Raw genomic sequence first — 26,514 nt, forward strand, 5'->3', positions numbered from 1 at the left:
TCCCTACAATGGGGATGGTGCAAAGTACAGGAGATGGGTCATCTCCCTGCTGTCATTGATCTCCAGACCTGGATTTGACATGGCCAGTATCTGCTGTGAAGCTGGGGATGATCCCCGAATGAGAGCATGAAATCACAGAAAATGGGGTGCAAGTGGCACTGCCAGCCATGCTCAAAGAGCATCTCTCTTTCCTGTTAGAATAAACTATGACTAAACCATTCCCGATGGGAGTAACCTGCCTTAAAAGCGTTTACGATGCCACTGCCAGCCCTGACAATCCAAGCCCTTTCCTTTCTGAGCATTGCTAAGTCTTTCCTAATATTTAACATAAAGCTTGTTGCCACAATTTGTTCTTTCCATGATCAGTATGAAGAACAGATTGGTTCTTTCCTTTTCGGCAGGTTTTGCATACTGGAATGTTTTCTTTTTCTTGTTTTTAGCCTTTTTGGGCCATCATATATGGCTTTACTAGCAGATTTAGTTGATAAAATGTAAGACAAGCACTGTAGTTTTCCATAATTTTGTTATAATGTTGGTCAGATTTTGGTGTCTTTTCAGTATGGTTGCTAAATACAGATTCATGAAATGCAAATTTTTCTGTTAAATATGAAGTACTCATAGGCTTTTCAAAGTGTGTGGGGTGTTGGTTGTTCCCCCCCCCACCTTAATCATAAACAAGACAAAATATTCCCCCTACTTCTTTCTCGGGTTGGATTGATACAGCTGAAGTAACAAAAAAAAATTACCAACCCTGAAATCAAATTCAGATAGCATGAAAAAAATTTCAGATCAAATGGTTTCTCAGAATTATAAACAACTGAAAACAGGGTCTTAGAATGGGAGGTATCAGCCAGCCTGGCTCTACCAGCCCTGCCTGTGATGGAGACTTTCACCCTGAGCAGTCTCTAAGTACCTAACTGGAATTGCACTCCAAGTAGCCTGTAATCTGAGGGTGCATGGAGACACCAAAAATGTCCGAGTAATTGCGAGGGTAATCTTCTAGCAGCTTCTGAAGGCTGCCCTCAGGCTGGGAGTCTTGAGTACGGTTAAAACCCTCTGAACTGTCCTCCCGGTTATCCTACTTAAAATTCATAGTCTCTGGAGTTGTGGTCTTGTGGAGTTTAGGATTTCTGTGTGCTTTATAAGTCCTGGACTCACCGAGCTATCTGACTTGGAGGGCATATTTGACTTTCAGATAATTGCTTTTGATTAACCAAGATTTAGATAATCAGAGTTTGACCTATGCAGTGCATAGACCATCATTCACCTATCGGGTCTCACTGAGGCTCCTTATCTGAAGCCTACGCTCTCCCTCCAGTCCTAGTAGCAAAACCTGCTTTAAATTACTTTAAAAAGACTGATTTAAAAATGCCTTGGAGAGGAGTTCAGGTTTCTTGGATAGCAGTAGACCTCCTTTGTCTCACGTACCCTCCATGAAGAGTGAAACCCTTAATTTGATTTGTTGTTCTTTGTAGCTTTTCTTATTTTTGCTATTGCAGCATATGAAAGGAGGTTGTCAAAACTGAACAATTATGCAAAGTACTTAGGAATATTAGGGAGCAGGAGTAAGAAAGGCTTTTGTTTTCCAGTGTGTGTCCCTTCCTGCTTTGTAAAATGTGGTTGAGATAAATAGAGCAGCAGGGGAAAGGATATTAGAGTTTCAACAGGCAGTGGTTTAGATCTATGTTATCTTACAAAGGATCCTGCCAGCCTGAATCAGGAGGTAGAGGAGGAAGAGCGTGGTAATTTAGTGAAATTAGCGAATTAGTCAGATTGTTGACTCTTGGTTGGACTGTAAGGTATTGTGGTATGTTAGCTTTGCGTAGTGTTCAGATATTTAACGCGCATTAGTTTGCTTTAACTTCTCCCCTTGCTTTTCTTTGTGTGTGTGATGAAGCTGTTTAATGTTGTTACATTTGCTTTGCAAAACCATTTTCTGGTCTGTCTCCACCCCGTTGCAGGGTGAAGCTGTCTTCTGTCTCAAAGCAGTGGGAAGGGGAGGAAAAGTACTTCTAGGAATCCCTCTTATAGAAGTTTGGTTTGGGGGGGGTTGATGTTTTTTTGGGGTCACTTTAGACCGTTTGATGGAGCCAGTCTGTGGCAAAGAGTGTAGTGTGGTGAGAAAGAGGATTGAGGAAGGTGGTGACTGGAGGCTGTGGTGAGAACTTGGGACAGTTCCCTGCTCCAGGTGTCCTTCACAGGGACACGGGTGACAGACTGTGAATGAGCTAAGTGATGAAGAGGTGTAGTCAAGGAGGGACTGACCCTCTTGGTGGCAGAAAGAATTTAGGTCATCCAAAGCCAGTTGCAAACCTTCATCCTAAGAGAAATTTTCCAAGGGACTCCAGATCTTCAAAGCTTCTTTCCGTCAAAATGCTGTGAGGGGTGTGAGAATGAATTTATCTGGTAACACGGGCTTCAGAAAGGTGGAAGAAATACCGCGGAGATATCAATGCTTTGTCAGAAAGCAAGACTTCTAAATGCCTTGTCTTACTCAGTGAAATGAATCTAAATAAATCAATTTAAATCAGATTAAAGATCCCTGAGCTGTGTTTTCCATCAAGTCTGAAACTAGCTTCGAGCAGCCCTATGGCAACTTTGGCCGTAGACAAAATGATGGTCCTCCTGAAACCAGCCCTTCTGTGAGGGGGGTAAGAGAGGCGGTGACGTTACTGTCCCTTTCAGCTCAAATGTGATTTCTCAAGACTTTTTTTGTTGTTGTTAGGAATACTCTTAATTGGTTTTGACAACGAGCTGCAGGAGTTCTGCAAGGGTGGCACAGAAGTCAGGAGAAAGCTGCACCAGAGGCTGCAGACTTGAGCTTCTCCGTGCCTGCCCTGCCTGATGGGTGGCCGGGGTCCTGCCTGGCAGCGCAGCCCCATGGCCAAGAACACGTCTCGCAGCTAGACTTCTGCTTAAAGCAGAAGTAACCAGAAAGCCAAAGTGGGTTTTTTTTAGTGGGCGGGTAGGAAACTCTGAGTTATGTTATTTGTAACACAGAGGTGAATAGCTAGAGCTGAGTAAGAGGAATTTCTTAATGTTTTGGAGGAGCGTAAAGGAAGATACATTTCGTTCTTCTAGGGCCTTTATAGAGGACTGGAGTGGCTTTCAAAAGTGTAGTAGGCCTCTAGGTTAGCTGTGAGGCTCTGCGTGTCACCATACAATTATTCTGAGATACTGTTTGGCCTAAATCTAGGAGAAAAGAAGCTGGTGGCAGGAAGGAACCACGTTTGATTGACATGATTTAAATGCAGAGCTGTGATGAGCCTCCTGGCTACTCTTCTGGCAATCCTAGCAGAAGAGTGTTAGCGGGGGGGCAGCCTCCTGCGGCCAGTCCCACTGTGTAGCGGTTTGGGAATTGCCCTTGGTTGTGTCCATCCCAACTTTCTGCTGGGGGTAACTGTGGCTGTGTGAGCTGCCCCCCTGCGCCCGCGTGAGGTGAGGTGCATTAGCCCCGCTGTTGCTGAAGTGCATGATGATGAGTCCGTTAATTAGGTCTGATCTTGGTAGTACCCAGCAGAAGCAGAGCACAAAGCTAGAGGCGGTTGCTTAAACCATTCCGTCTGTCATCAACCAAGATCGACTACAGCTATAAAATGCAGGTGGTCCTCGTACCCTGTGGTGCCGAATTCTCGGATTCTGGAAAGGCTTTACGTCCTGGACATGCAAGGGGAAGCTATAAGAGCAATTTTCATCCTAAATGATTTAAAGGAAGTTTTTCACGTGTATCAGTCTTCCTGTGAATCTTCTAGTGCATTTTGAAGGCCTAACAAAACAAAGGGACTTTAGGTGACAATAAATATGTTGGCTTTGTGGGCTACTACTCATGCTGTCATTGGCCACTTCTGAACATTAACTCTTCCTAAAAATTTAATAGGACACAAACAATGCTTAGTTTGTGATGAGCTTTACCAGCCTGGATGCATGAAGTTGGAAAGGATCACCCAGAACAGAAAAAACAGGTTACAGAGCACTGATTAGTTCTTGCGTTCGGCGCCTGGCTAGTCCGGTAAGTTCTCCATGTTGCCTACCCTTCACTTCCAGCGGAGCGGGGTAGTTCAGATCCCTTCAAACGAGATGAAGTTAAAACCAAGTGCTGAGGGCTTGTGCTGAAGAACATTTCTCAGGTTTGACAGTGATGAAGTATATCTGTGGGCTGTGCTGGCCCGTCTGGGGGATGATTGCATGGAGCCCATCCAGCAAGCTGGGTCTCCGTCTTCCCAGGCCGAGAGTGTGTTGGGTTGCAGAGGGACATCTGTTTTGAAGGAACACGTTTGTAGAACAAAGCAACTGTCCGTCTGTCTGTTCATGTAGTAGCTTCAGACTGATGAGAAATTATTCTGGTTCCTTATGTCCTCATTGCTTTGGATCGAAACTTTTACCTCTTCAAAGGAACAATTCACTTCTGCTTTCTACTTGTTTTCAGTTAATTATGCTCGTTCTACAGCAGTGAGGATTATCATCTTGGCCGCTTATGTACTTGTGCTGCAGGATCTCCTTCCTCCCTGACCTCAGTTACAGTGTTGTGCGTTTTCACACATCTCATCTCTTAAAGGAGGCGGTTGCACCTTTGAAAATTAGAAGAACTGGCAGAGTCTGCTGAAATCTTGTGGTGTTTTAGGTCAGCTGTCAGTGATGGTAACCTGATCTATGGCAAATCTTTCCCTCCCTCTCCCCAGGGTGCCTGCTCTGCCCTTTGCGTGCCAGTGGGGCTGATATGATCCAAATTAACTTTTTCATCTGTTTGCATTTATTTTTCTGAGTCATGAGAGGTCCTTGGGAGCCGCGGGATTAAATGTTGTTTTCCTTCCTATCACTTGTATTGTAGCGAACATTATCTTTTCATTCTTGCCTGGGATCAGATGCTGGTTTTTTCCACGTTAGTGTGCTGCTGGGTATGTGGCCCATCATGGGAATAACACAGAGCTGCACAGTCAGCAGAGGAGCACTCATTATTTTGACGTCTGCTGCAAAATGGTGGCTCCTGTTCTAAATTACTTGGTGAGGTAATTGTTCATCTTCCAGGATATTTTGCTTCCTCTGTGTATGAGGTCTGTTAATAGGATAGGAAAGTACAAGGTGTTTTTTGGGCCAGGTTGGGTCTGACTTCTGACTGGATCCTTTAGTTTTAGTGATATATGAAGGACAGTTGGGGTGGTGGTTAGGAGCAGAGGTGTAAAATCCCAGGACTCACTGCTGGCAAAGCAGCGGGATTGTTGTCACTCTCTGAACTACACTGCTGTGATTGCTATTTTATATTTTTAATACAAACAGCATCTTTCTGGTGGTGTGGCTGATGGCCAGTCTTGAAGGAGGGATGCTGCTGCTCTTCCAGGAGCCTCTGGTCAGAAGGGACAGAGGGTGGTGGCAGGTGATTGATCCACCTATTCAGTAGGCAACTGCTCTTCCTTGAAACGCTATCTTAAGAGAGGTTTTGCCGTTTGACAGTTTGATACGTCACTTTGGAGCCAATTTGTGCAATAGAGCAGGGGGATGAGAGAGAATTTCATTAATAGGAAACCGGCTACCCTGAGCAGGCTATGCAGCACTGGGATGCTGCCTTGGTCTCTTCCCTTGGGCATGAAGGACCATGGATGAGATAGCAGGAGCTCCGGCTTGCGGTAGGAAACTCACTCTTGATGTACTGCAGGGCCCTTCAGCGCATAGCAAAGACCCGGCTGTTCCCCTTCAAAGGTCTAAAAGCAGCTGAAATGAGTCTGCAGGGGAATTTAGCAATTTAAGCCAAGATTGTGCATCTGCAGACCTTGCTGAGTTGCCGCATACCCTTGCACGTGCCCTGCCGTGCCCAGGCCGTGACAGGCTGAGCCATTTGGTGTCCAGCTTGTACCTTAAGCTGGGCCAGGATCCAGGTACGAGAAGTGTCTTCTCCTTGTGCACTCCGAGAGGCATCGTTGAGAACGTGTGACACATTGAGATTGCGGTTTAGTTACCATCGTCTTTTAAAACGTGGACACCAGGAAAGGCAGAGATGCCTCTCTTTTTATATACTATTAATTATAGCCTTTACCTGGAAAGGAGATGCCCTGGTGCTGCTCTGTTAGCCAGGGCGGGCTAGCTTGTGCCTGTCACTTAGGATAACCCTTTGGCTGCTGGCTGCTCTTTGTGAGGGTGTCTTTTTGGCTTCCCTTCACTCAGAGTAGGCTTAACTGTTTCTGAAGGCTTCTCCATATATTGTGTGACCAGCAAATATTTTATGTTTTTTGAATCTGGTGAGATATGCAGTGGAAGCTAGTATGAAAGTCCATTTTTGAGCATGGCCATGGCTTTTATGGCCCTATAAATTTGATCCTGAACAAGTGTCCTGTGTGTGATTTTGATTTCCTTCAAAATTTACTGCAAAATTTTAGCTATGCCCTGAAATTGTCTTTTTTAAAAAAAAATAGTTTCTTGATAGGTGAGAGCATAGCAAGAGCATAGCTAAGGTCCTAGTTAAAACCCCAAGCTTTTAGCGCTATGAAAGACAAAATAGCTCCCAGTACATGAACAACATGCAGATGACAGCTGAGTAAATGAATGCATTTTCTGTTTTGTCCTAAACCTGTTTTCTAGTCGATTTTATTCGTGCCAATGATGGCCAAGTTGTGTACATCTGTTAGCATCCCACAGAGAGCCCAGCGGAGCTGCTAGCAACCAAGAAACACCCGAATAAATGCACCGCTGAAATTGAGGGAGGGAGTTGTGGGGGGAAGAGACAGGCTTTCACGCTTTCTCACTCAACCAGGCGCTGGTCGAGTTTCTGGGTTTGGTAGTGTTGGTTTTTTGCTCTTGCAGGTTGCAATATTAAAAGATCTAGTACCTTGTGGGGTCTTAAATTATTTTCTCCCTGATTGTAAGCACTACACCCCAAATCCAGAGGCTCCAGAATAGGTGAAAGCAAAGCATGCGGTAGCTGTATTCTGTACCTCTCTGGATAGCAGAGCACCTTTTTTACTTTTTTACGGTGTTCTTGCTTGTTTGGAAAGTAACATGAGCCTCATGAATATTTGAGGCTCTCAGGTGCCTTTTGAGGGCTGGAGGGCCAAGGGAGGGCAGGCAGTTCAGGAGCCGGAGGGGCAGAACAGGGAGCAGCCCTGGCCCTGCGTGGTCGTCTCATCTCTCTTATGCTAGTAGACTTCTCATCGGGATGAATGTGCTCTGAAATATTTATTGCCCTGTTTAAATATTCATCGCTGCAAAGGCAGCGCAGCCTGATGGCAGCAGCAGAGCCTCAAGGGACAGGGGCTGCAGCAGTCCCTGGCATTTCCTTTCAGTAATATGATAAAAATATATTAAAAAAAAAAAAAAAAAAATTGGGCATTCCCCCACTGCAAGATTGACAGAAGCAGTCAGGCGTACGTCTCGGTGTTTCCTCTTCGTGCCAGAGACTTGTGTTTGCTCTCAGGCTCGTATGCCGGGGTGCTGCTCTTGGTTGCCAGATGCTAATGCTTTTTTTTCAGGCCTGTATCCCGGAGCGAGCGGCTTTGTTTAGCCTGACACTGTATGCGTGAAAGGGGATGTACAGAAGGGGAGGCCGACTGGCTGAAAGGGTTTAAGTTTTGTGTAGCCTGTTCTCTTGTCTTTCTGTAGGTGTGAGCAGACAAACAGCGAGGAGGGGGGAAAAAAGGACCTTTAATGCACTTGGCTGTAGAAGGTGGAGGTCTGCTGGGAATTATGGAGGGGTAAATTTCATGGAACTCATGCAATAACATATTAATGGACCTGGAGACGCTGACAGGCGTGCCACTGAAATGAGATGCTCTTACATCAAATTAGCTTTTAAGGTTTATCGATTTAACTTCAGTAAAATAGAGCGGTTTAAAAGTGGGCCTACCAGTAATATGCAACAGTTTAATGTGAATATTTGGTACATTGCTGTTGTTAAACCCACGCACGTTTTATGTGACCAAGGCGCTGATGCAGTGGTGACAAGGGAGAGCAGCGTGCTTCCAGAGATGCTGCTGAACGCGGGAGCTGCAGGAGCTGCGTTAACGACACCCAGCCCAGGAGGGTGGTGATCGCCATCTGAAAAGTGGTCGAATGCGCTGCTGACCTCGAGCTTCACCTTCGAGCTGTGCAGGTGGCCTGTATAGGGGAGAAGTCTGTGCTGGTTTGTGGTTACAGCAGGAATTCGGTAAACATACGTTAGCTGGAAGGCCTGGGGGAAAGAGGCTTTAAAAGGATTTTATAACAAAGGGGAAATCTTTCCTGAGATACTTGACAAATTCACTGTGTATAAACCGCCTTTATACCGGCTTACACGGAGGCACTCTAAAGTTAAGCATAACCAAAGCAGGTAGTGGCAATAACATATGCTAAATGTCCATGTAACCTCTTGTTCTGGGATGAAGTGGCTTTCAGGTGCATTTTCAAGTTGCGCTTAATGTAGCGTAACTATGGGCTGCTGTGAGAAGAATAGTCCCCCTCGTCTCTCTGCCCTGGCCATATGTTCAGCCTCCTCACCGCTTTGGGCACTGTGCTTAGGCAGATATAAAGTGAGACAGTTCAGTTTATGACCAAACAGATGACTATTGTTTGGATTAATTTTCTGGCTATGGCCGTGGCATGACTGGATCTCACAACAGCCGGGGAAGGAAGCAGAGCCACTGCTTCTGAGGCCAGTTGGTAGTTTATCATGTTAGGTGACCATGTTGTCACCATGTCACCATGTTAGGTGGTACATGAAACTGCACCTACACTTCTCAATAGCTTGTTCCTCTCCATAAGGTGAAGTCATTTTACTTATAAGTGTGTCTGCCGCTTAGTTTAATCTGCTTTAATTTATGTGCATCGACTTCCACCAGCTCTTCTTAGCTTTTTAGAATATTGTCCTTTAGCTTGTCTCTTCTGGCTGTGTGTGCATTGTAGGCCATTATGTCTCACTCGGGTACCTCTGTTTTGAATGACATAATGTTTTCAGCATGAAGGCATGAAGAGATGGAAAGGACTGAGTCCTTCTCACGAGCTGACTTAACGACTGTCATTTAGAAATCAGTAAACAAAATAAAATGGTGTCTTTTACCAGAGCTGAATTTATCAGACTCAGCTTCTGGCTATTGGTTTTCTTGATGCCTTTGTTCATTAGATTAAATGTTATTAGTGCCTACTTCTTTTTTTTCCTCACTATTAATACACTTTTACAAAATAATCAGTTGCCACTTAATTTATTTTTTTTTTTAATTATAAGCAAAATAGATTAGCCTTTTCAAGTTTTTCAGTGTACAGCCATGTGGCTTTTTCCAATCTTGTGGTCATTTTTGTGGGTCTTCCATGTTCCCTTTTCATTTTTTTAAGTCCCTTTTTAAAATTTGTATGTGGAAGCATGTATCTTATCTTTCATCTGACTGAGGCCACGTACAAAAGTAGCAATGCTTCCTGCATCCTGCTTGCTGGTAATACATCTGAACAACTGTAGTCAGTCTTTGTACCAGGCTGCTGCACTGGCGAGTTGCTTCTCCATGACCCTCTGCTCCTTTCCAGAACCTCTGCTTTCCAGGACACATAGTGGAGGCTTCCTTGAAAATGGAAAACTCTTCTTGGAACAAATGAGTAGCAGGAGATAGGAGAATGCATTGCTGGAATGGAAAGTAACTGTGGGAAGAAATCTGCGTTTTTAAACCGTCAAATTTCTGTTCTCGAGCGTGTGCCAAGTCAGTCGCAGATTTCCTCCGCCCTGCACCCTGAGAGCAGCTTGATATAATATTGTTGCTGTGTTACTGAGTCCTGGCACTCGACTCACAGATGAGTCCCATTTGCCTCGGCTGGGGCTGTGTGCATCTCATCCCCTATCTTCTGTACCGAATTCTGACCGTACCCGTGATAGGCCAGTGGCAGTGAAAAGGTGACAGGGCTGAGATGTTTAGCTGCTTGCATTTAAAAAAAAAAAAAAAAAAAAAAAAAAAGACCCCAAGAGGAGCTCTGGTTTTGTGTTTAAGTATGCTGTATACGTCTCGTCCCCCACCTTTGCTCCATAGTCACGTCCGAACGCGCAGCTCCTCGCTATGGTTTCTGCCAGCTCTGCAGTTCTTTCCGAGGCATTCAGCGCACTCCAATTGATTCCAGATGTGCTCTCCCCTTCCCCGTGCTTTCTCCCTTCCTCCTCCTCCTCCTCCTGTGCTGGCAGCGGAGGCAGGGCTGCTTTTTTCCTGTGAGGTGCTGGAATTACTGCAGGCAGGTGGGAGGACTTTCCTGCTGGCCACTGAAATTGGGGGAATTCAAGGGCCCTGTTAAGTGCTGTAGAAGTGAAGCTGCCTGACGGGGCTTTGAGGTTTGTCCATCCTTCAGGAGCCAAAGCCAGCTCAGAGCAGCACCTCTGCACAGCTCGGTACTGCCTTCAGCTCATTCCCCTCGCAGCAGGGGAGAGGGGGACAGGGAAGCCTGATGCCAAAAGTGATCTTTGAAATCTTTCCTAGAAGACCGCTGCATATATAGAGAGATCTGGAAGAGTCTATTACAGATAGCTGCATCACATAGTAAGGGCTTTGAAAAATTTCTGTGGCTAAAGTAGATACCAGTCTTTCTAAGGGGCTGAATGAGCTTCACGAGAATTTAAACATTCAGGAAAGCAGTTTGAATTCTTGAGGTTGCAGGAATAACTCTCCACGCTCACTGAGATTTGGTGATGTACTTGCAGATACAGGGCGATAGTCCATTTGCAGGGCAGGGACATGGGATGAAAAATCACTTATCAGTCCAGCTCAGGTACCTGATTGGGATTGGAGAAGCAGATACTGTTTTTTAGGAATACGTCACCTGGAGAGCTACTGTCTTCCTTGAAACAAAGCCATCTGAAGCGAGCAATCTGACTGCAGAATTAGCTGAGGTGACAGTAGCAGTGACGCTACCCTGACAGCCTGGGCAAGAGTTACCACGGGACCAGGTGGGTTTTTCTTCCCCATTACATTTCCGTGTTCTGCAGCCCTTTTTTTACTGAGCAGCACCAGGAGCCACTGGTGAGCGGTCAGCAGTAAGGCAGAAAACCCAACACAGGCAGGTCCTCTGTGCCATCTTGGAGTCAGGTACAAGAGTGCCCAGGTGCCCTAATGCAACCATGGAGCGCTCCTGGAAGAGCAGTTACCACTCTCCTTCCCCACCACCGGCCTCTGGTTCCTGCTGCCTCCCTGTGTGAGAATCTGCAATCATGCAACCGTGAGTGTGATCGGTTTGCTAATCTGCTGAAAAGCTAATCACAGTTAGCTTGGATTAAACATACGCGACACATCTGCAGCACACTGTTTCTTAGCTATGATTCATTTGAATTCTGCTCCAAAAGAAGAAACTTAACCCTCTTCGCCCAACAGTAAAGTAATCTCACTTGTGTGGGAGATGCTTCTGCCACTCTGGGTGCCTGCTGGATTAACGTATGACTAGATTCGTAATATTTTGAGGCTTTATTTTCATACTGATTTGTTGAAAGCTAGTCATCTTATGGAAATCTTTTTTCCCAAGAACATTTGACTGTGAATGTGAAGTGGAAAATACTCACTTGGAATACTGCAGAGGTGGGAAGAACACAGCCAGGGTAGGTGCTAAAGGACCGATCTGGAACAAAAAATTGAGCCTGAGCCTTTCTCTTACGTGCTGGCTTTGCTGCTGAGGACATATCCATCCTGGCTGGTGACTTTTTCCTTTGTTCCACACCCCCACCCCCTTCTTCCCAATAATTCTTGGAGGTAGTTTCATTCCTAATATGGAATGGAAACAGATGTTGAGACCTCAATGTCGTCTCTTGAAGCACAATTCTCTCTTTCTAATCAACCCCAGAGAGCGTGAATTGATTGAAAGCGTTTGTTGGGATGCCTTTGTGCCAGTAAAATTTAACTATTTTTTTTGGAACAGTGAATAACATAGATTTCGGGAGCAGAAAATCAGTGCTTTTTTTAAATCAGAAAGGTATGTTTCAGGCTGGTAAGTAGATGTAGCTCTGGGCCTTATTAGCATTGCATAACTCTAAAGCTTTGGCTATATCCAACAGGAAGCCTCTTTGCAGGTTGCCCAGGGGCTTCTTAATTAAGCGTGTATGCATTCAGCACTGAGAGCCTGCGTTTGTGCGTTGGGATAGAGCAAAAGTTGACCATTACTGGAAATAATGACAGCATGGGGATGAGTGTGTGCTTCCTGTGTATAAGAGTAAGATAAGACTATAATTTTCTTTCAGCCTTTCCTACAAAACAGGGACTTGAACGTCTTCTCCATGAAGTTCTTGAACGCATTAAAAAAAAAAAAAAGCCAGCTGTTTTATTTTACAGAACAGTTTTTGGTGGCCTGGAATGATAGAGTGTATATTGGAAGATAACTTGTTCTTCCCTTGCTTTACATATCTAGGAGAAGGAAGGGCAAGATTAGATAATCTAGTGCAAGCTTGCACCAGGAAGTTGAAGAAAACATGCCTTTAAATGGTTAGCTAGGTGCAAGCCTAAGTGCAGGCATCTTTTTTTTTTTTTTTTTTTTCCCCTGGTGGAAGATTAGCTTGTTTAGTTAACTCAATGCAAAAAGCGTTTGTTAAAATGATTACATCCAATTTAAATTCAAAAAAAGAATGCATATGTATACGTTTTCCTGTTTTAACAAAACTAGCATAAAACTCCACCAAGCTTTTGCAAAACTACCCATAGGTAGAGAGCACTGCTTTTGGGAGGTTTCAGGAGGAATTGCTCTTGTGCTTATGGTAGTAGAGTCAAAATCCCACATCCTGTTACGCCAATATGTCATAGATCAAATGAAAATCAAGCTCCAGACATGCAGATGAAATACAAAACCTCTTATTACTGTGGTCCTCTTCAAGGAGCTTTTATGATCAACCCACATCAAGAAAAAGAGTGTTGATTTTATCAGTCTGGGTCGCCAGACAGACATGCCAGTCTTGCTCTCTAGAGTAACAGAAATGCCTTTGTAGTGTGGACTGTGGGTGTCAGGGTAGGGTCACGTACCCCTCTGAATCCAGGAACAGGTTTGTATGAAGATGAAGAATACAAGTTACTTATATCTTTTGTATATATCCTTTTCACCTCCAAACTTCCTTTCTGTAGGCATTTCTTCCCATTCAGAAACTAACCCATAATGAAATGGTCATGATGCAGAAAGTGTTATTACTGCATTTTAGGGTTAAGAGCTTGTACGATGTTTGTGGGCACCCGCAGAGTTTGCATGGCTAGGTCACTATTTTGGCATGACTGGGGCACTGGAAAGCCATCACTTCATCATCCTGTACATCACTTTGCCTTGTGTTTGAGTGTCTTCATGACCCTGAAGAGCAAAAGCACAGTCTTTAAAATCAAGGCTTAGGTTCCACATGCTGTGAGAGCTACCGGTGGGGTTTATCTCTGGTGTAATGCTCTAGCCTGTGGTTTTCTGGAAGGAATAATGCTCGAGTTCCTGATGGGTCTTGGAGCATCCCTCAAGCTGCTTTGTGTCCATTCCCCTTTGGGAAGAAATTGCTTGCTGATATGTTTATTATCGGTGGGCAAATTGTGGGATTGCCTGGGGAGAGGGTTAACAAATGTCAGAGACTGCGGCTCCCCGGCAGCCTGAGCTCATCCGAGTGCTGGTGCCCATGGCTCTTCCCTCCCCAGCTTCTCCACCCCCTCTGCTTTCTGGCTCTGGTTCTCCTCCAATTCCTTGCCAAGCCGTTTCAGCACTCTTAACTGGGAACAAAACTAACCTGACAATAAAAAGCGAGTCTTTTTTTTTTTTTTTTTTCTGGGATATGTGCTGAAACGGCTCAGCGGAGGGCGGACGGAGCGCCGTGGCTGGCAAGGGAGAGAGGGCAGGAGCGCAGAGCCGGAGGTGGGACGGCGGCAGCTCCGGCCAGAGCCCCTCTGGAACCACGGCCGAGAGCGTGAGTCCCACCGGAGGAGCCCTGGGAGGGGAGGCTGTGTTGGAAGGGACTGGGAAGGAGAACCTGCCGGGGAGAACCCCAGGCCACGTTCCTTATTAATTCTTTTACTCCTGGGCAGCAGCGTTGTATGGTTGGACCTTTCTCTCCTGTCTGCGTACAGCCGAGGAGCAGCGCTTGGCCACTTCTGCAGGAGGCTGTGACCTGGGTTGGAAGAGGGATGGTGTGGTCCCCGCATCCCCCTCGCTCACAAGGATCTCTTTCATGCAGAGAGCTGAGGGCAGGCGGCGGCTCCAGGTTGAACGATCGCGTCAGGCTCTTCAGATCCGAGCTACAAACATTTTTGCTGTTTACGAAAGGGATTAGGGTAGCGCAGAGAGCAAACAGTCGCAGCTTGGAACACACGCTGGTCTTCACAAACAGGTTAATTGCCCCCGTTAGCTGCAAGTCAGTTGCTTCAAGGCTTCATGAAACGAGTTCAGTGAAGGCATACCTATTAGAAACCCCATTCCAGTGATAGGCTGTGCTGGTTTTGGCTGGGATAGAGTTAATTTTCTTCATAGTAGCTAGTATGGGGCTCTGTGTTGGATTTGTGCTGTGAAAACTGTTGATAATGCTGAGATGCTTTCGGTAGTGCTGAGCAGTGCTTACACAGAGCCAAGGGCTTTTCTGCTCCTCAGCCCACCCCACCAGCGAGCAGGCTGGGGGGGCACAAGGAGTCGGGAGGGGACACGGCTGACCCCAACTGACCCAAGGGATATTCCAGACCATAGGATGTCATGCCCAGCATATAAAGCTGGGGGAAGAAGAAGGAAGGGGGGGACATTTGGAGTGATGGTGTTTGTCATCCCAAGTAATGGTTACGCATGCTGGAGCCCGGCTTTCCTGGAGATGGCTGAACACCTGCCTGCCCATGGGAAGTGGGGAATGCATTCCTTGTTTTGCTTTGCTTGTGTGCGTGGCTTTTGCTTTACCTATTAAACTGTCTTTATCTCAATCCACAAATTTTACTTTTTTTTCCCTGATTCTTTCCCCTATCACACTGTGGGTGAGAGCGAGCGAGCGGCTGTGTCGTGCTTAGTTGCCAGCTGGGGTTAAACCATGACATAGGCATATACTCCTATCTATCCCAATGATTTGGGGGTTACCAGAGTTGAAGGGCATATTTAAGAGATTATTTGATGTTTGCATGCTGTAGCATTTCTCTGCACCTCTCTCAGGTTCTTCTGACTCACAGCAGGGTTATGGACAGCACAGACCATTTACCTGGTGGCAGTTTGTATGGAAATGCCTGTACAGCAATTGTACCAGTTTAGCTTTACCAGGATTATCATTTTTATTTGGTTGGTTATGCTTTAATATCTATGCATATTACGGCATACCAATACAGAAGGGATCTGGAGCTGCATTGCTATAAGGCTCCTTTCATATCCCTGTAATTACACCCCTTTCTCTAATGAGCAAAACAAAACAGCCCTTCACAAAATAGACTGATCTTTGACAGTTTTATGGGAGTAGGAGGCTTTTGTGTGCGTTTCTGGTGTTCGCTCTTGGTGCTCCAGTGACGTGATCTTGGATCACCACCTGCTGTCTGCTCAAAGAATTCATCCTATGTCGCATTTGCTGAGCCACGTTGCTCCTCGTTGAGATATTGTCCCCAGCTCCCACCCTTCTGCAAGTTACCGCTGCATGCGGTTACTTACCATTCCTTGGCTTAGCTTAGAGCTACAAAGTTTGTTAATTAAGTTAAAGCTGCATAAACTCTTAGAAATGTGTCTCCATTAGGGATTTTTTCACTGGTTTAGCTAATTTGTTTTTTAAACAAAACATGGGATGGGTTTGTACTGAGCTGTGTAGGCAAAACCCTGACTTAAGGAAGGAAGGTGGCACCTGCGAGGACATGACTGGACCTTTGTAGGGCTGAGAATAGGGGCCTGAAAGGGGAGCCCAGGTGGGTATCCCGTATCCCTCTTGCGCCTCGAGGGCTTGGGTGCTGATGAATCAACTGTCAACATTTTGCAAGAGGGGAGCTGCTTTGAATTCCTACCTGATGTGGATGAGTGATTTCCATGGGAGCAGAGCAACAGAATGAATCGAAAACATAGGAGTTGCTGGTTTTATTTGAACTATAGGTTACTGTACGTTGTGCTGAAGTTTTTTTCTTTTTTTTTAAGGAGCATTTTTTAATTACACTGAGTTCCAGTTGCACTGAACAGCCTTTCCCAGTTTGGTGAGCATGGGGTGGCAGCTAGCATAGTCAGTGCATGGCAACAAAAACTCATGGAGGGAATTGGTTAACCTGGAACTGCTGAAATTATTCCTGCAGCCAAATGTCCCTCAAGCTTCTCTCCTGGGGATGGCCAGCCACCCTCCATTGTGGCTGAGAGAAGTATCTGTCTGGTCCTGAACATTAGTTAAGATTTATTTCATGCCTTCACACAAGTTGCAGCCGGGCTTTCCTAGTCCTGTGGTGGCATCCTTGTGTGTGTTTGGGGATGGTGACTACTCTTGGACATGGCCATCTCAGTCTGTTGTTGCGTTTGAGTCAATGTTTAAGAGAATTTCATGAGCTAAAACAGGCAGGATTGGCGATGCAGTGAGGTATGTTGTCAAGATTGGATAGACAAAATACTTTCAGTTGAGTCTCTCTTCCTACGTACGTACCTTCACCAGGAAGTTTGGGGGTTTCTCCATGTTCTTTGTACCTCCTGAGAAGCGGGAAGAGCAGTGCTTCTGACTGCGGGATTTTCCCTGATGGGTTAGAAGTAGGGAAAGGAGTTCAGGTTCTATGTTTGAAGATAAATGGGATTTCCACCCCCCCGCCCCGTGTTAGTTCTTGGTAGAGTAACAGAAGAGGTAGAATCTCCTCTGGGTTTGGAGGATATCAGTATGCTGTGAAACCTGCTGAGATCTCATCGGGAGTCCTTTTCTGTAGACACTAGTGGAAACAGGAAAAAAAGTAATTCTAAAGCATCAAAGGAAATTAAAATAACCAAAAAAAAAATGAGAAGGGAAACGCGTACATAATCATATCAAGAGAAAAATAATTTGAGATACAGATACTTCATGGGATGATGAAACCTGGACAAGCATAATGGTGATAGATCTACAGCTAACCTGAGACATTAAATTAAGGATACATTTGTAATAAAAGATATGATTTTTGTATGTTAGTGCGATTGGGGGTTGTGTGTGACAATGGTGTTAAAAACATTTCATTCTGCATCAGAAATCCCTTATTTGAAAATCTTAGGAAGGGCAGGGAGAAGTAATAAATAAAGTTACCAGGATATTTTGGCTTGTGAGGTGTGATTAAGCTCAAAATAAATATGTATCATCAAAATGCCACAAGCAACAGGAGAGAGCGAGCATTTTTAATCCTGCAAACATTTGTAGATAATTGAAGAAGGAAGAGAAAATATTTAAAAGGTTGAAATGCATTTAAACTGGAAGGAACAGTATTAACTGAGGGGTAAAAACGTTGAAAATGAGACTATATAAGGTTTATGGGCTGGCATTTTAAGTGGTCTAAGAGTGAGATTAAACAAAATGCTGGAGTATGTCCTTTGGGGAGCAGCCCTGCACTGTTGAGAGAATGGCAGAATACATTTTGTTTGTGGCTAATTAGCATTCTCTTCGTCCTATCCGGGGTACTACTGGCTTGTAAATCTAGCTTGTTTTAAGAAAGTTGGAAATAGTTTCTGCTACTGCATGTTTCCTGGGATTACTCTATCAATTTCTGAAATGTAAACCGAAAGAAATCAGTTTTATATTTAGCTCCTATTTTAAACACAAGAAAGGGGCAGACAACGTGGGCTGTATTGGAAGCATGCAGACAACTGGATATCATGAAATATTGTAGGCAAAAGAGCTTGAAAAGGAGGCAGTATGTGGACAGAGTGGAGCTGTCATGGCAGGGGATAAACAGTCCGAGTAGGTGAGCGACGGGGTTGCTGATACCTGGTTTGCAGCGGGATAGCCATCGTTCAGCCTCTCCTCCCTCCCGTTTGTAAAACTCGCCCTGCGGATCTTGGTGATGGTTTAGGTCGAGTCAGAAGCTCTTTGCTTTGAGGCCGAGAATGGCAAAGGAGCGAGCAGAAGTGGAGGGCTGGTGGAGCTGCCCTCCTTGTGGAGGGCAGGGGGGGAACCCTGTCCCACTTTCAGAAAACGCGCTGGGTGTGTGAAAAACCTCCGCAGAGCTGCTAGCACGCGACAGGGCTGCAATGGCTCGGGGGAGTGCGTGCAAGGAACCGAGCGCTGGCCGTGGCTGGCATGCTTGCCTGCATTTTTCTTTCTCAGATAAGGCTGCGGAGTTTTGTGTTTCTGCAGGCAGCGAGGCTTTGCAGCGGCTGGACTTTAGTTAATGAAACCGTTCGACGCGGGCCAAGGCTGCAGCTCAGCTCCGCTAAGTGGTATTGAATGCCCTTCCCTCTCCTTCTCCCCAGCTGCGGGAGCGCGTGGCCACGTGGCCCCCAGGGGAGGCAGACCAGATAGACTAATGTCAGAGCAAATTTGGGATTCAGCCAGTGTCTGACTGACCCGGTGCTGGCTGGAGGTACGCTGCATTTATCATTGTTTCCTTCGCCCGGAAGGGAAAACTGCAGGTAGGCTGATAAAGGGACTGAAAGGTTTGTCCGGCTTCACTGGAGGTCCGTCAGCCCCTGCATGCTCTCTGCTGAAAGGCTGCTTGGTAATTCCCACTCTGCCTTTCCTATCCGCAGGATAAGGTCTGCTTCTCTTTTACTCCATTGATTTAAGCGTGCTGGTGTCAGAATAGGCTCGAGCACCTCCGGGCTTTGTGGGGGAGGACCCAAGGCTGGAACAGCAGCCAAAATTTAAAATCGGGATTAGTCTGTTGACACACACATAAATCAAACAGCCCTCCTATCATAAATCTTTTCCGTGGATATTTTTTTTCTGCTGCGGCGGTGGAAGCAGTAGGAGCGGTGCAGCAGCCTGGGCTTCCCAGGGTTGGGTTTCAATGTCAAGGCTGTTCTCCTTCGCCCCAGGTGGCTGAATGCAGCTCCCTGCTCCCCCCTCGGTGAGATCCCTGCAGCGGCTACAGGGCTGCATGCTTTCGTGTTAGCTTTGGGTGGTTTTCAGGCGTGGTGGGGTAGGTTTTTTTACTGTCTTTTGGGGATATTTTTTGCATGGTCAGCTGCCTGTTTCTGAGTCATCTGGTTAGTGTCAGCTACATCTAAGGCACTGCTAAAAGCTGCTAAGAAGTCCACTGTCCTAGTGTAGAGGTCTCTGTGGGAAACCCTAAGCTGAGGAAGGAGTGGGTAATTAATGCCTTCTGTGATGGTAGTGATTCTCAAGACTGGGGAGAGAGCAAGTGTGCTCCAGGCTTGTGTTCTCAACTCGGGTCCCACAGCTCTTCGGTGTCTTCTGCACAGGCAGCACAAAGCAAATGGGATATTCTAGTGACTGGTACCTGAGCACCCGTGCTCTGTACTCAGTGCTGCCAGAGCAAAGCAGGGGGCTGCTGCACAGATCGGTTTTAAAATGAGTACTTCTTTCTGTCACTGTAACGCAACAGAGGAGAGCGTGCTCTGAACCACACGAGGTGCTTGCTCGTGAGCAGAGCCATGAGGATCAGGCTGGAGGAGATGGACCCAGATACGGTACTTCTAGGCATATTGAAGAACCCTGTTCTTCTGTCTGTGTTTCCTTCTGCATTGCAATCTTTCAGTGCCTCTTCCCCTTTCCAAAATAATGCCTTACTGTGTGTAAAGCCTCATGCGAGATTACAGGGATATGCAATTTGCAAGCGCCATAATTTGTTCTCCATATGGCACCTGGTAGCGAGAAAATTGCCCAAAAAAGTTTAAGAAAACAGTATCATGGCTCAGAGGAGCGAGGCACACTCTTTTTCAAAGAGAAGATAATAGAAGAGTGTGCAATATTATGGTGGTGGTGGATGGGCTGTTCGCATGAACACGTGTGTGTGTGTGTGTATCATTTCTCAGGCTGATGTTTTGATCCGTCTTCTGTAGTTATAAAGCTGTTGTGTCCTTTTCTCTTTCTTCAGGGTAACCAGGAGCCAGCAGCAACTCCTGATGCAATGGTGCAGCCATTCACCACAATCCCATTTCCACCACCCCCACAGAACGGGATTCCCACAGAGTATGGGGTGCCACACACTCAGGACTATGCAGGCCAGACCAGCGAGCACAATCTGACGCTCTACGGAAGCACGCAGCCGCATGGAGAGCAGAGCACGAACACGGCCAGCACGCAGAATGGATCTCTTGCAGTAAGTGCAGAAGGGTGCAGAGCCAGGAGAGCAGCACAGTGCCCTGGGAAAAAGCAGCCATTGATTGGATTGCTGACTGCTTCTTAAGTATTGAGCAAATCAGCGGTAGACTTGAAAAGGAGAGAATTATAAACAAAACACAGCTTCTGACCTTTCATTACTAGGTTTCTGTCTTTCCCTTTGTGCATGTTTCCCTTGTAAATAGGTGTCTGCGAAGAGCAGTAGTACTTGGGACCATGGTGTTTTTGCCATGGTGGCATTGTCCGAAGACAGTGCTTTACAAAAGTGTTAATTACCTTGTGTTAATTGGCAAATGGTTCAAATGAATGTGATGGAGGCAGATTCTGGGAGGTTGACGCTACAAAGGATTAGGGTGAGTGCATGCATTGTAGGTGTAATCCCAGAGTGGTTTTGTTCTCAGGAAGTTAGCAGAGTAGAAAAATACTTTTCTTTGTCTTTCTGAAGATGGCAGGGAGCTTCAGGGGACAAAGATAGGAGAGGACCTCTCAGCTACTGGGCATCCATTTGCCAAACAAAGATTTTCACCACCTTATATATTTTTTTGCTTTCTTCTTCCTATGGCCTGGAACTGGCACTGGGCAACATGCTGGCAGATTATCCCAGGAAAAGCTTTATCCACCCCTTAAGCCACTTGTTAAGACTTAACTTCCTAATAAAGAGCCTTATGGTGAGAGCCTTCGGTGCTCAGGGGCGGATTTAATCTGTTAATGCTTTCAGTTTTACTTGTAGTTGGGTGTTTGGCTCGTAGAGATTATTTTCCCCCCAGTAAGTACTGAGTGAATTCAGTGCCAACGATTGGAAGAGCTGATAGTGCCAGCTTGAGTGTGCGTGGTTCCCAGTGTGTGCCTCTGCTCCTTCTGCAGTGGGAAGTGGCTGCATGGTTGACACCGCTGGTTGTGACTTTGATAAGATATCTTTGAGTTCATCCGGGGAATGCCACAACTTCAGCATCTTGAAGAAGAAAAGGAGCACAAACCCTGTAAAGCACATTGATAGTGTGTAAAAGGAACCTCAGATGCCTTACTCGGCAAACACGCGCAAATGTAGATGAGAAGAGATCAGGCTGGAAATAAAACTTAGAGCTGGTGCAGTGTGCAGAAGTGCAAGTCACCATTTTAGTACCAGATTGTCTGATGTTGTTCCAGCCCGTAAGATCTGGGCTGCCTGTCTCCAGCAAACAGCTATCTCGAGCACTGCCAGTTGGATGGGAAAGCTGGAAACGGGGAATAAAACAGGGCAGTGGCTTTCCCCATGTATTTTTGCTGTTCCCATCCTTGCCCAGAGCTTAAGAGTGTTCTTTTTAATGGAAATGATGCGAGCCTTGACCTTGGATAGAAGCTCTTGCCAACCCTCCTGCTTCTCTTCCATATTAGGAGCCATCTCCGTGGCACTGCGGGGCCGAGCTCTGCATTTCATCAACTAATGCCGGCTCCGAGGAGCCCAAGAGCGCGCGGGGAGGCTGGCTAGCCTGCGAGGAGGGACTGGGAGCCCATCTGTGCGGAGGGAGCGTTGCTGGGAGACTGCTGGGAGGCAGCGGTGTTGCCAGGAGGCTGCGGAGGGAGCCTGACTGGCAGGGGTTATCCGAGAAACAGGCCGAGTAACACGTAGCGCTTGTACTGGCTGTGGGAAACGGGTGGGCACGTCTGGTCTGACCGTTTGACGTGGGTAAAGATGCGCGAGCCGAGCGTGCGGAGTCGGGCTCGCAGACCGTAGCTAGCCGGGAAAGGGTAAGGGCGCAGACAAGCGCGTTGCTGCTGCTGCTGTGGCTGGGGCTGATCAAACCCGGAGGATCCCAGATGGTGGCACGTGAAGAAATCCAGGGGCAGGGGGAAGGTGCCTCAAGGGCCTTTCACGTGCCCGGGGTCCTGGATCTTCTGAGTCCCTTTATCTTTCTGTCTAGGACTCCTGTATGAAGTTATTTTGATTCTGTGGGCTGCCTTGGGATGTAATTGCTTATAACTTTTCTCCTTCTCAGTATGCTGATTAATGATGTAGGAACGAGGGGAAGGAAGAAGGCTCAGTAGTTACTCAAGCTAAAGCATGCTATTAAAATACAGCAGAACGGGTTGGTTATTTCACCTTGAACATCTGCAGCTAACGTCAAGCATCTTGTCCCTCACATACGCTGGTTGTTACTTGTTTGATATACATGTTCAGTCCATGTGGACTAGACTGCTATGCTTTAAGGCATCTTTTCCTTTCACCATTTTGTTGTCTTGCTCAAACAACAGTGCTAACTTTAATAGAGCAAAAAGTCGTCGTGAGTGATGTATGATCCTTCCCTCCCATTATTGGGACTGACAGGCGCAGCTGCTGTCATGCGTGTGAAGGCGATACCCCAGACCGAACAGCCGGTGGATTTTTTAGCTGCGGGCTTGAAGCCTGTGCTCCCATGGGATAATTCAGAAATTCCTTCAGCCAGACAGATAAGGTCTCTCCTTGCTTTTAAGAACAAGGCCTGTGCTTGATCCAGTTGGCAGGACAGAGTGAGATAGCGAAAGGTGTGCTCAGATGGCGGGGCTGTCCTGCTTTTCAGGCTGGTAGCCTTTAGGATAATCGCAAAAGTAGCAGAGAATTTGGGGTGGCTTAAAGGTCCCTCGTGGAAAGGGGAGTTTCATCTGGTTGGTAAGACGTTATGCAGCAATGTAATGGGGTCTATAACGGGGTCCCTAACACACTGGGTGGGAGCACCATTTCACAGAAACTCTGCAGATTGTGGTGGGCAAGTCAGATTGAATGATTTGAGATCAGCCGTGGTGTCTGAGTTGATAGACAGTGGTCTGGAAGCCGGAGGTCAAACATCAGCAGTGAACTTAAGTAAAATAAATTTTGAGGGTCAAAGTCCGTGCCTTCCTACGCAGTCTAAAAGCCCTGAGCAAAGAGGAATGACTGGCTGGTGTCATCAACTAAGGACGAGCTTGGTTCTGGAGGTCTGAGTAGCGGAAAGCATTTAAAGCTCTCAGAGCAGGGGCATGGAAGAGAAATTGGCACAATAGGTGGTGTAATACAAACAGCTTAATATTGTGGAATCTTTTTTTTATTTTAGGATCAAGCCTCATCTGTGGGGCTTTGTTTCTTGCCTGGCATGTGGGTCTCCCGGTCTTCATCTCCAAGCATCTGTCCTTTCTCTTGATACTGTCCCAAAGCACAGCTGAAAAGACCTGGATTAAAAATAGACTGAGGTATCGGACCATATTTGGCCTACTCGGTCTGCCTGTTGCAGCCTGTCTCTTAAACCATTGACGCTCTGCATTTCACTCTTACGGCGCTGGGTCTTCTGGTTTCTTCCCCCTTCCCCCTTCGTGGTTTACATTAGTGCGCTTGTCCCTAGCGGAGACGCCCAGCGCAGATAGCTGCAAGTGGAGATGCTAATTAGGCTGCAGTACCTCTGGCAGCTGAGCTGATCTAAAGATTCACCGCTGTCAGAAAGGAGAGATCTGGCTCCAAGCGCAAACTCCCATTCCTATTTACTGGCTCTGGCATTCCTTACGTGAGCCACTTTAATTCACTGACCTGGCAGAAAGCTGTCCAATTCTTTTGCTGGGTTAATGAATTAGAGCAGCTCTTGGAGGGATCCAGCAAATGCTGTTGTTGCAAGGTAAGCGTATGGAGTGCATGGCCAGAAGCCGAGAGCGATTGTCAGCTCTCTGCATCTCCTGGTACTCTACCCGTGGAGGGAAGATTAATCATCCACTGAACTAAAAAACCTTGCTTGATAGTAAATGCAATGCACTTAATACTGTGAGCTGATTATTCAACTCATTTCTCTTGTTAATGTCAGAGGGAAGAATTTGTGTGTCTGTATAAATTATGGAATGCAGCTGGAGGTACAGAAGTAGAGGAATAAGTTTATGTAAATTACTTTGCATGAAAATGGCAGGTGCTGTCGCCTTGGTGTTACGTTGTCATGAACCAATATAAAGCATTATTTAATTACAGAGCATCGCGTCTCCTGGCTTCTTGATGTGCCATACCGAAACATATTTAACTCATCTGCTATACCATAAATGGATGTTGCCTTTCTCATTTCTTAAAGGAAACACATCTGTGGTGGGGGACCCCTATGTATTGTGTTCAGAAGCAAGACAGGGGAGCTGCTCGGTCATCCAGCTGTGCCCCATACATCTAGCAAGGGTTTGGAAAGAAGGGAGCCAACGGCATCAAGGGTTCCTCAGCTGACTTTTGTAACACATGGATGATGTTATAATGATTACTTTCCCTTGGGTACTTCTTGCCTAGTCTGAGATTGCAGAATTTTCCTCTGTAATTATTTTTGATCACTTTAGTAATTAAAGCAATTGCTCATGTGAGGTATTTCAGGTGAAGAGTATGTTTAATGAATATCCTCACTTATCTTTTGATACTGCTGAGCAGGTAGACATGAGGAAGAACTAGCTTCGAATAAGTAGCTAGCTGCTGATTGTTTGGCCACCTCAGCTTGGAAATTGCTGTCTGGAGGTAGTAAACTCTGACATTTAACATCAGGAATTTGCTTTGAGTATGAGGCAGATTATTTTATTATTTTGAGTATGAGGCCGATTATTGTCAGCACTTGTAGACTTGTGTCTAGTGAGGCAGATCTAAAAATGATTTCAAAAGAGAAATAGGAAATAAATCAGCAAATATCATTATGTTAGAGTGTACAGCTGAGGTACTTCTGCATATCTCTGAAAGGTTATGGCAGATCTAGAAGTAGTACGGGGAAGGATAATAGTGATGATGAAAGGGATGTAGCAGGTTCTTTATGAGAAGAAATGAAATCTTCACTTATGAAAAGAGCTGACAGGAATGAAGGCGTATGACAGGTACATAGAATATTGAATGGTATGGGAAATAAAATAGGGAACTTTCCCATTTTCACTTACTAGGGCGCATGCAGGAAATAATTGGGAGCCACGTATGAAAAAAAAAAAGGGGGTTGTTTCTTGTTTTTTCCATATAATGAAGAATTTAGCATTGGAACTCTTGTCCATAGGATGCTTTGGAAGTTGAGACATCAAGTGGCTCAGTTTGCTGGAGGCTGTGCTGGAGAAAAATCACCAAATGTTTGCCCTGTTCTTACATTCTTCCACAGATGCCACAGATTTGGCTGCTGTCAGAAAGAAGATAGTGGGCTGGATGGACCTTAGTCTGTCACGGTGTGGCTGTTCTTCTGCCACTGTCAATGGAGTGGTCTAGGGGTGGCCACTAGCTCAGGAAGTCTTGCTGCTTCCTTCGCCTTGTCAGGGCATCCCTGTTTTGTAAGGAATGGGCTGGAACTGCTCACAAGGGGTTTGACGTTGTGACCAGCAGAGCAGGCCTTTCAGGGGGCTTCATTTCACCACTTCGTTGAAAGGGAAAGGAAAAAAAAAAATAATAAAAAAAAAAAAGGCACCAAAGAATCCTATTAAAAATGCTGCTCAGCAAAACAAAGTAATTTTAAACATCATGACATGGAAAATGTTATCTGACATATCAGAGATGTCTTTGTTGTGCAGGACAGGTAGCAAAGCTTCCTATATGCTTTCCTATTTTAGGTTTGTGCTCTGACTTCAGGTGCCGTGTGTCTTTATTTAACGAGGAAAGTGAACAAAATGACTTAAGCTTCAGTATGTCTGAAAACAGGTAGCTAACAATCAGAAAAAATATGCCCTGAATTAATCTGACTATACTGAAAATAGTTAAAAGCCTAGCAGAAATTATTTAGTACGTTCTTAGCGATTTTTTTTGTCTGGTTTTTGGCATACAAAGTACTTTTGCACGTTGTTAATTGTGCCTGTAGTGTAGCCCAGTTCTTTTCTTAATATAACAGTGCTGGCATCTCTGAAAAATCAAGTACGTGGATATAATTCTAAAATTAAGTTTACTGCTGTTGAAAGGTGATTATTAGCCCTGCGGTCTTCTGTCTGCTAAACAAGTGTCATTAAAGCAGCAACAGTTCCCATGCCCTTTGCTCTTGGATGTGTAGGACCTCAGCCCTACCCTGGTAGAGCGTGGTGGGACAGGAGAGAGGGTTTGTGTCTAGTGCCTAACACTTCGCTCGTTTGGCCACCGAAAGGGCTCAGTGGATATCTGTTCACTGGTGGGTGACTGGTTGTTTTGATGTGGGTTCTTCCCTGGAAGTTGCAGAGATCTTCCCACGTTGTCTGTACTCTCCTTTGCAGTGGGAAGATTGCCTTCTGCCAGTCATAGCTTTCAGTCCTTGTCTCCACACAGTTCCTCAAGCTCTTGATCCAAACAAGGTCTTTTTTTTTTTTGATCCGAGACTGGTCTAGAAGCAGTGGAGTGAGCAGAGTCTGTCTCCCAGATTTTGTAAGCCACCCAAGTCCCCTTTTAAATATAGTTGTTAGTTACAGTTTGTATTTTGTAAATATTTTCTTTGCGGTGATTTATGGCTCTTAACCTCCTCATTATGATTCACAACATT

The 26,514-nt window shown here is 45.8% G+C and overlaps 1 protein-coding gene across 21 annotated transcripts in view; it reads left to right on the forward strand.

Annotated features, from left to right (window-relative positions):
* Nucleotides 1-26,514, forward strand: part of RBFOX2 (RNA binding fox-1 homolog 2) — a 177,346-nt gene that overhangs the window by 94,206 nt on the left and 56,626 nt on the right. For all 21 annotated transcript variants that reach the window (XR_011328820.1, XR_011328823.1, XR_011328821.1 and 18 more), the window contains one exon: nucleotides 19,863-20,087. Coding sequence is in view for 13 of the 21 variants with exons in the window: in XM_069807337.1 (XP_069663438.1) it covers nucleotides 19,863-20,087 (225 nt within the window). In the remaining 8 variants the exon portion in view is untranslated. The remainder of the gene's footprint in view (nucleotides 1-19,862; nucleotides 20,088-26,514) is intronic.

Source organism: Haliaeetus albicilla, chromosome 19 (genome assembly GCF_947461875.1).
Source record: "Haliaeetus albicilla chromosome 19, bHalAlb1.1, whole genome shotgun sequence".
Classification (NCBI taxonomy): domain Eukaryota; kingdom Metazoa; phylum Chordata; class Aves; order Accipitriformes; family Accipitridae; genus Haliaeetus; species Haliaeetus albicilla.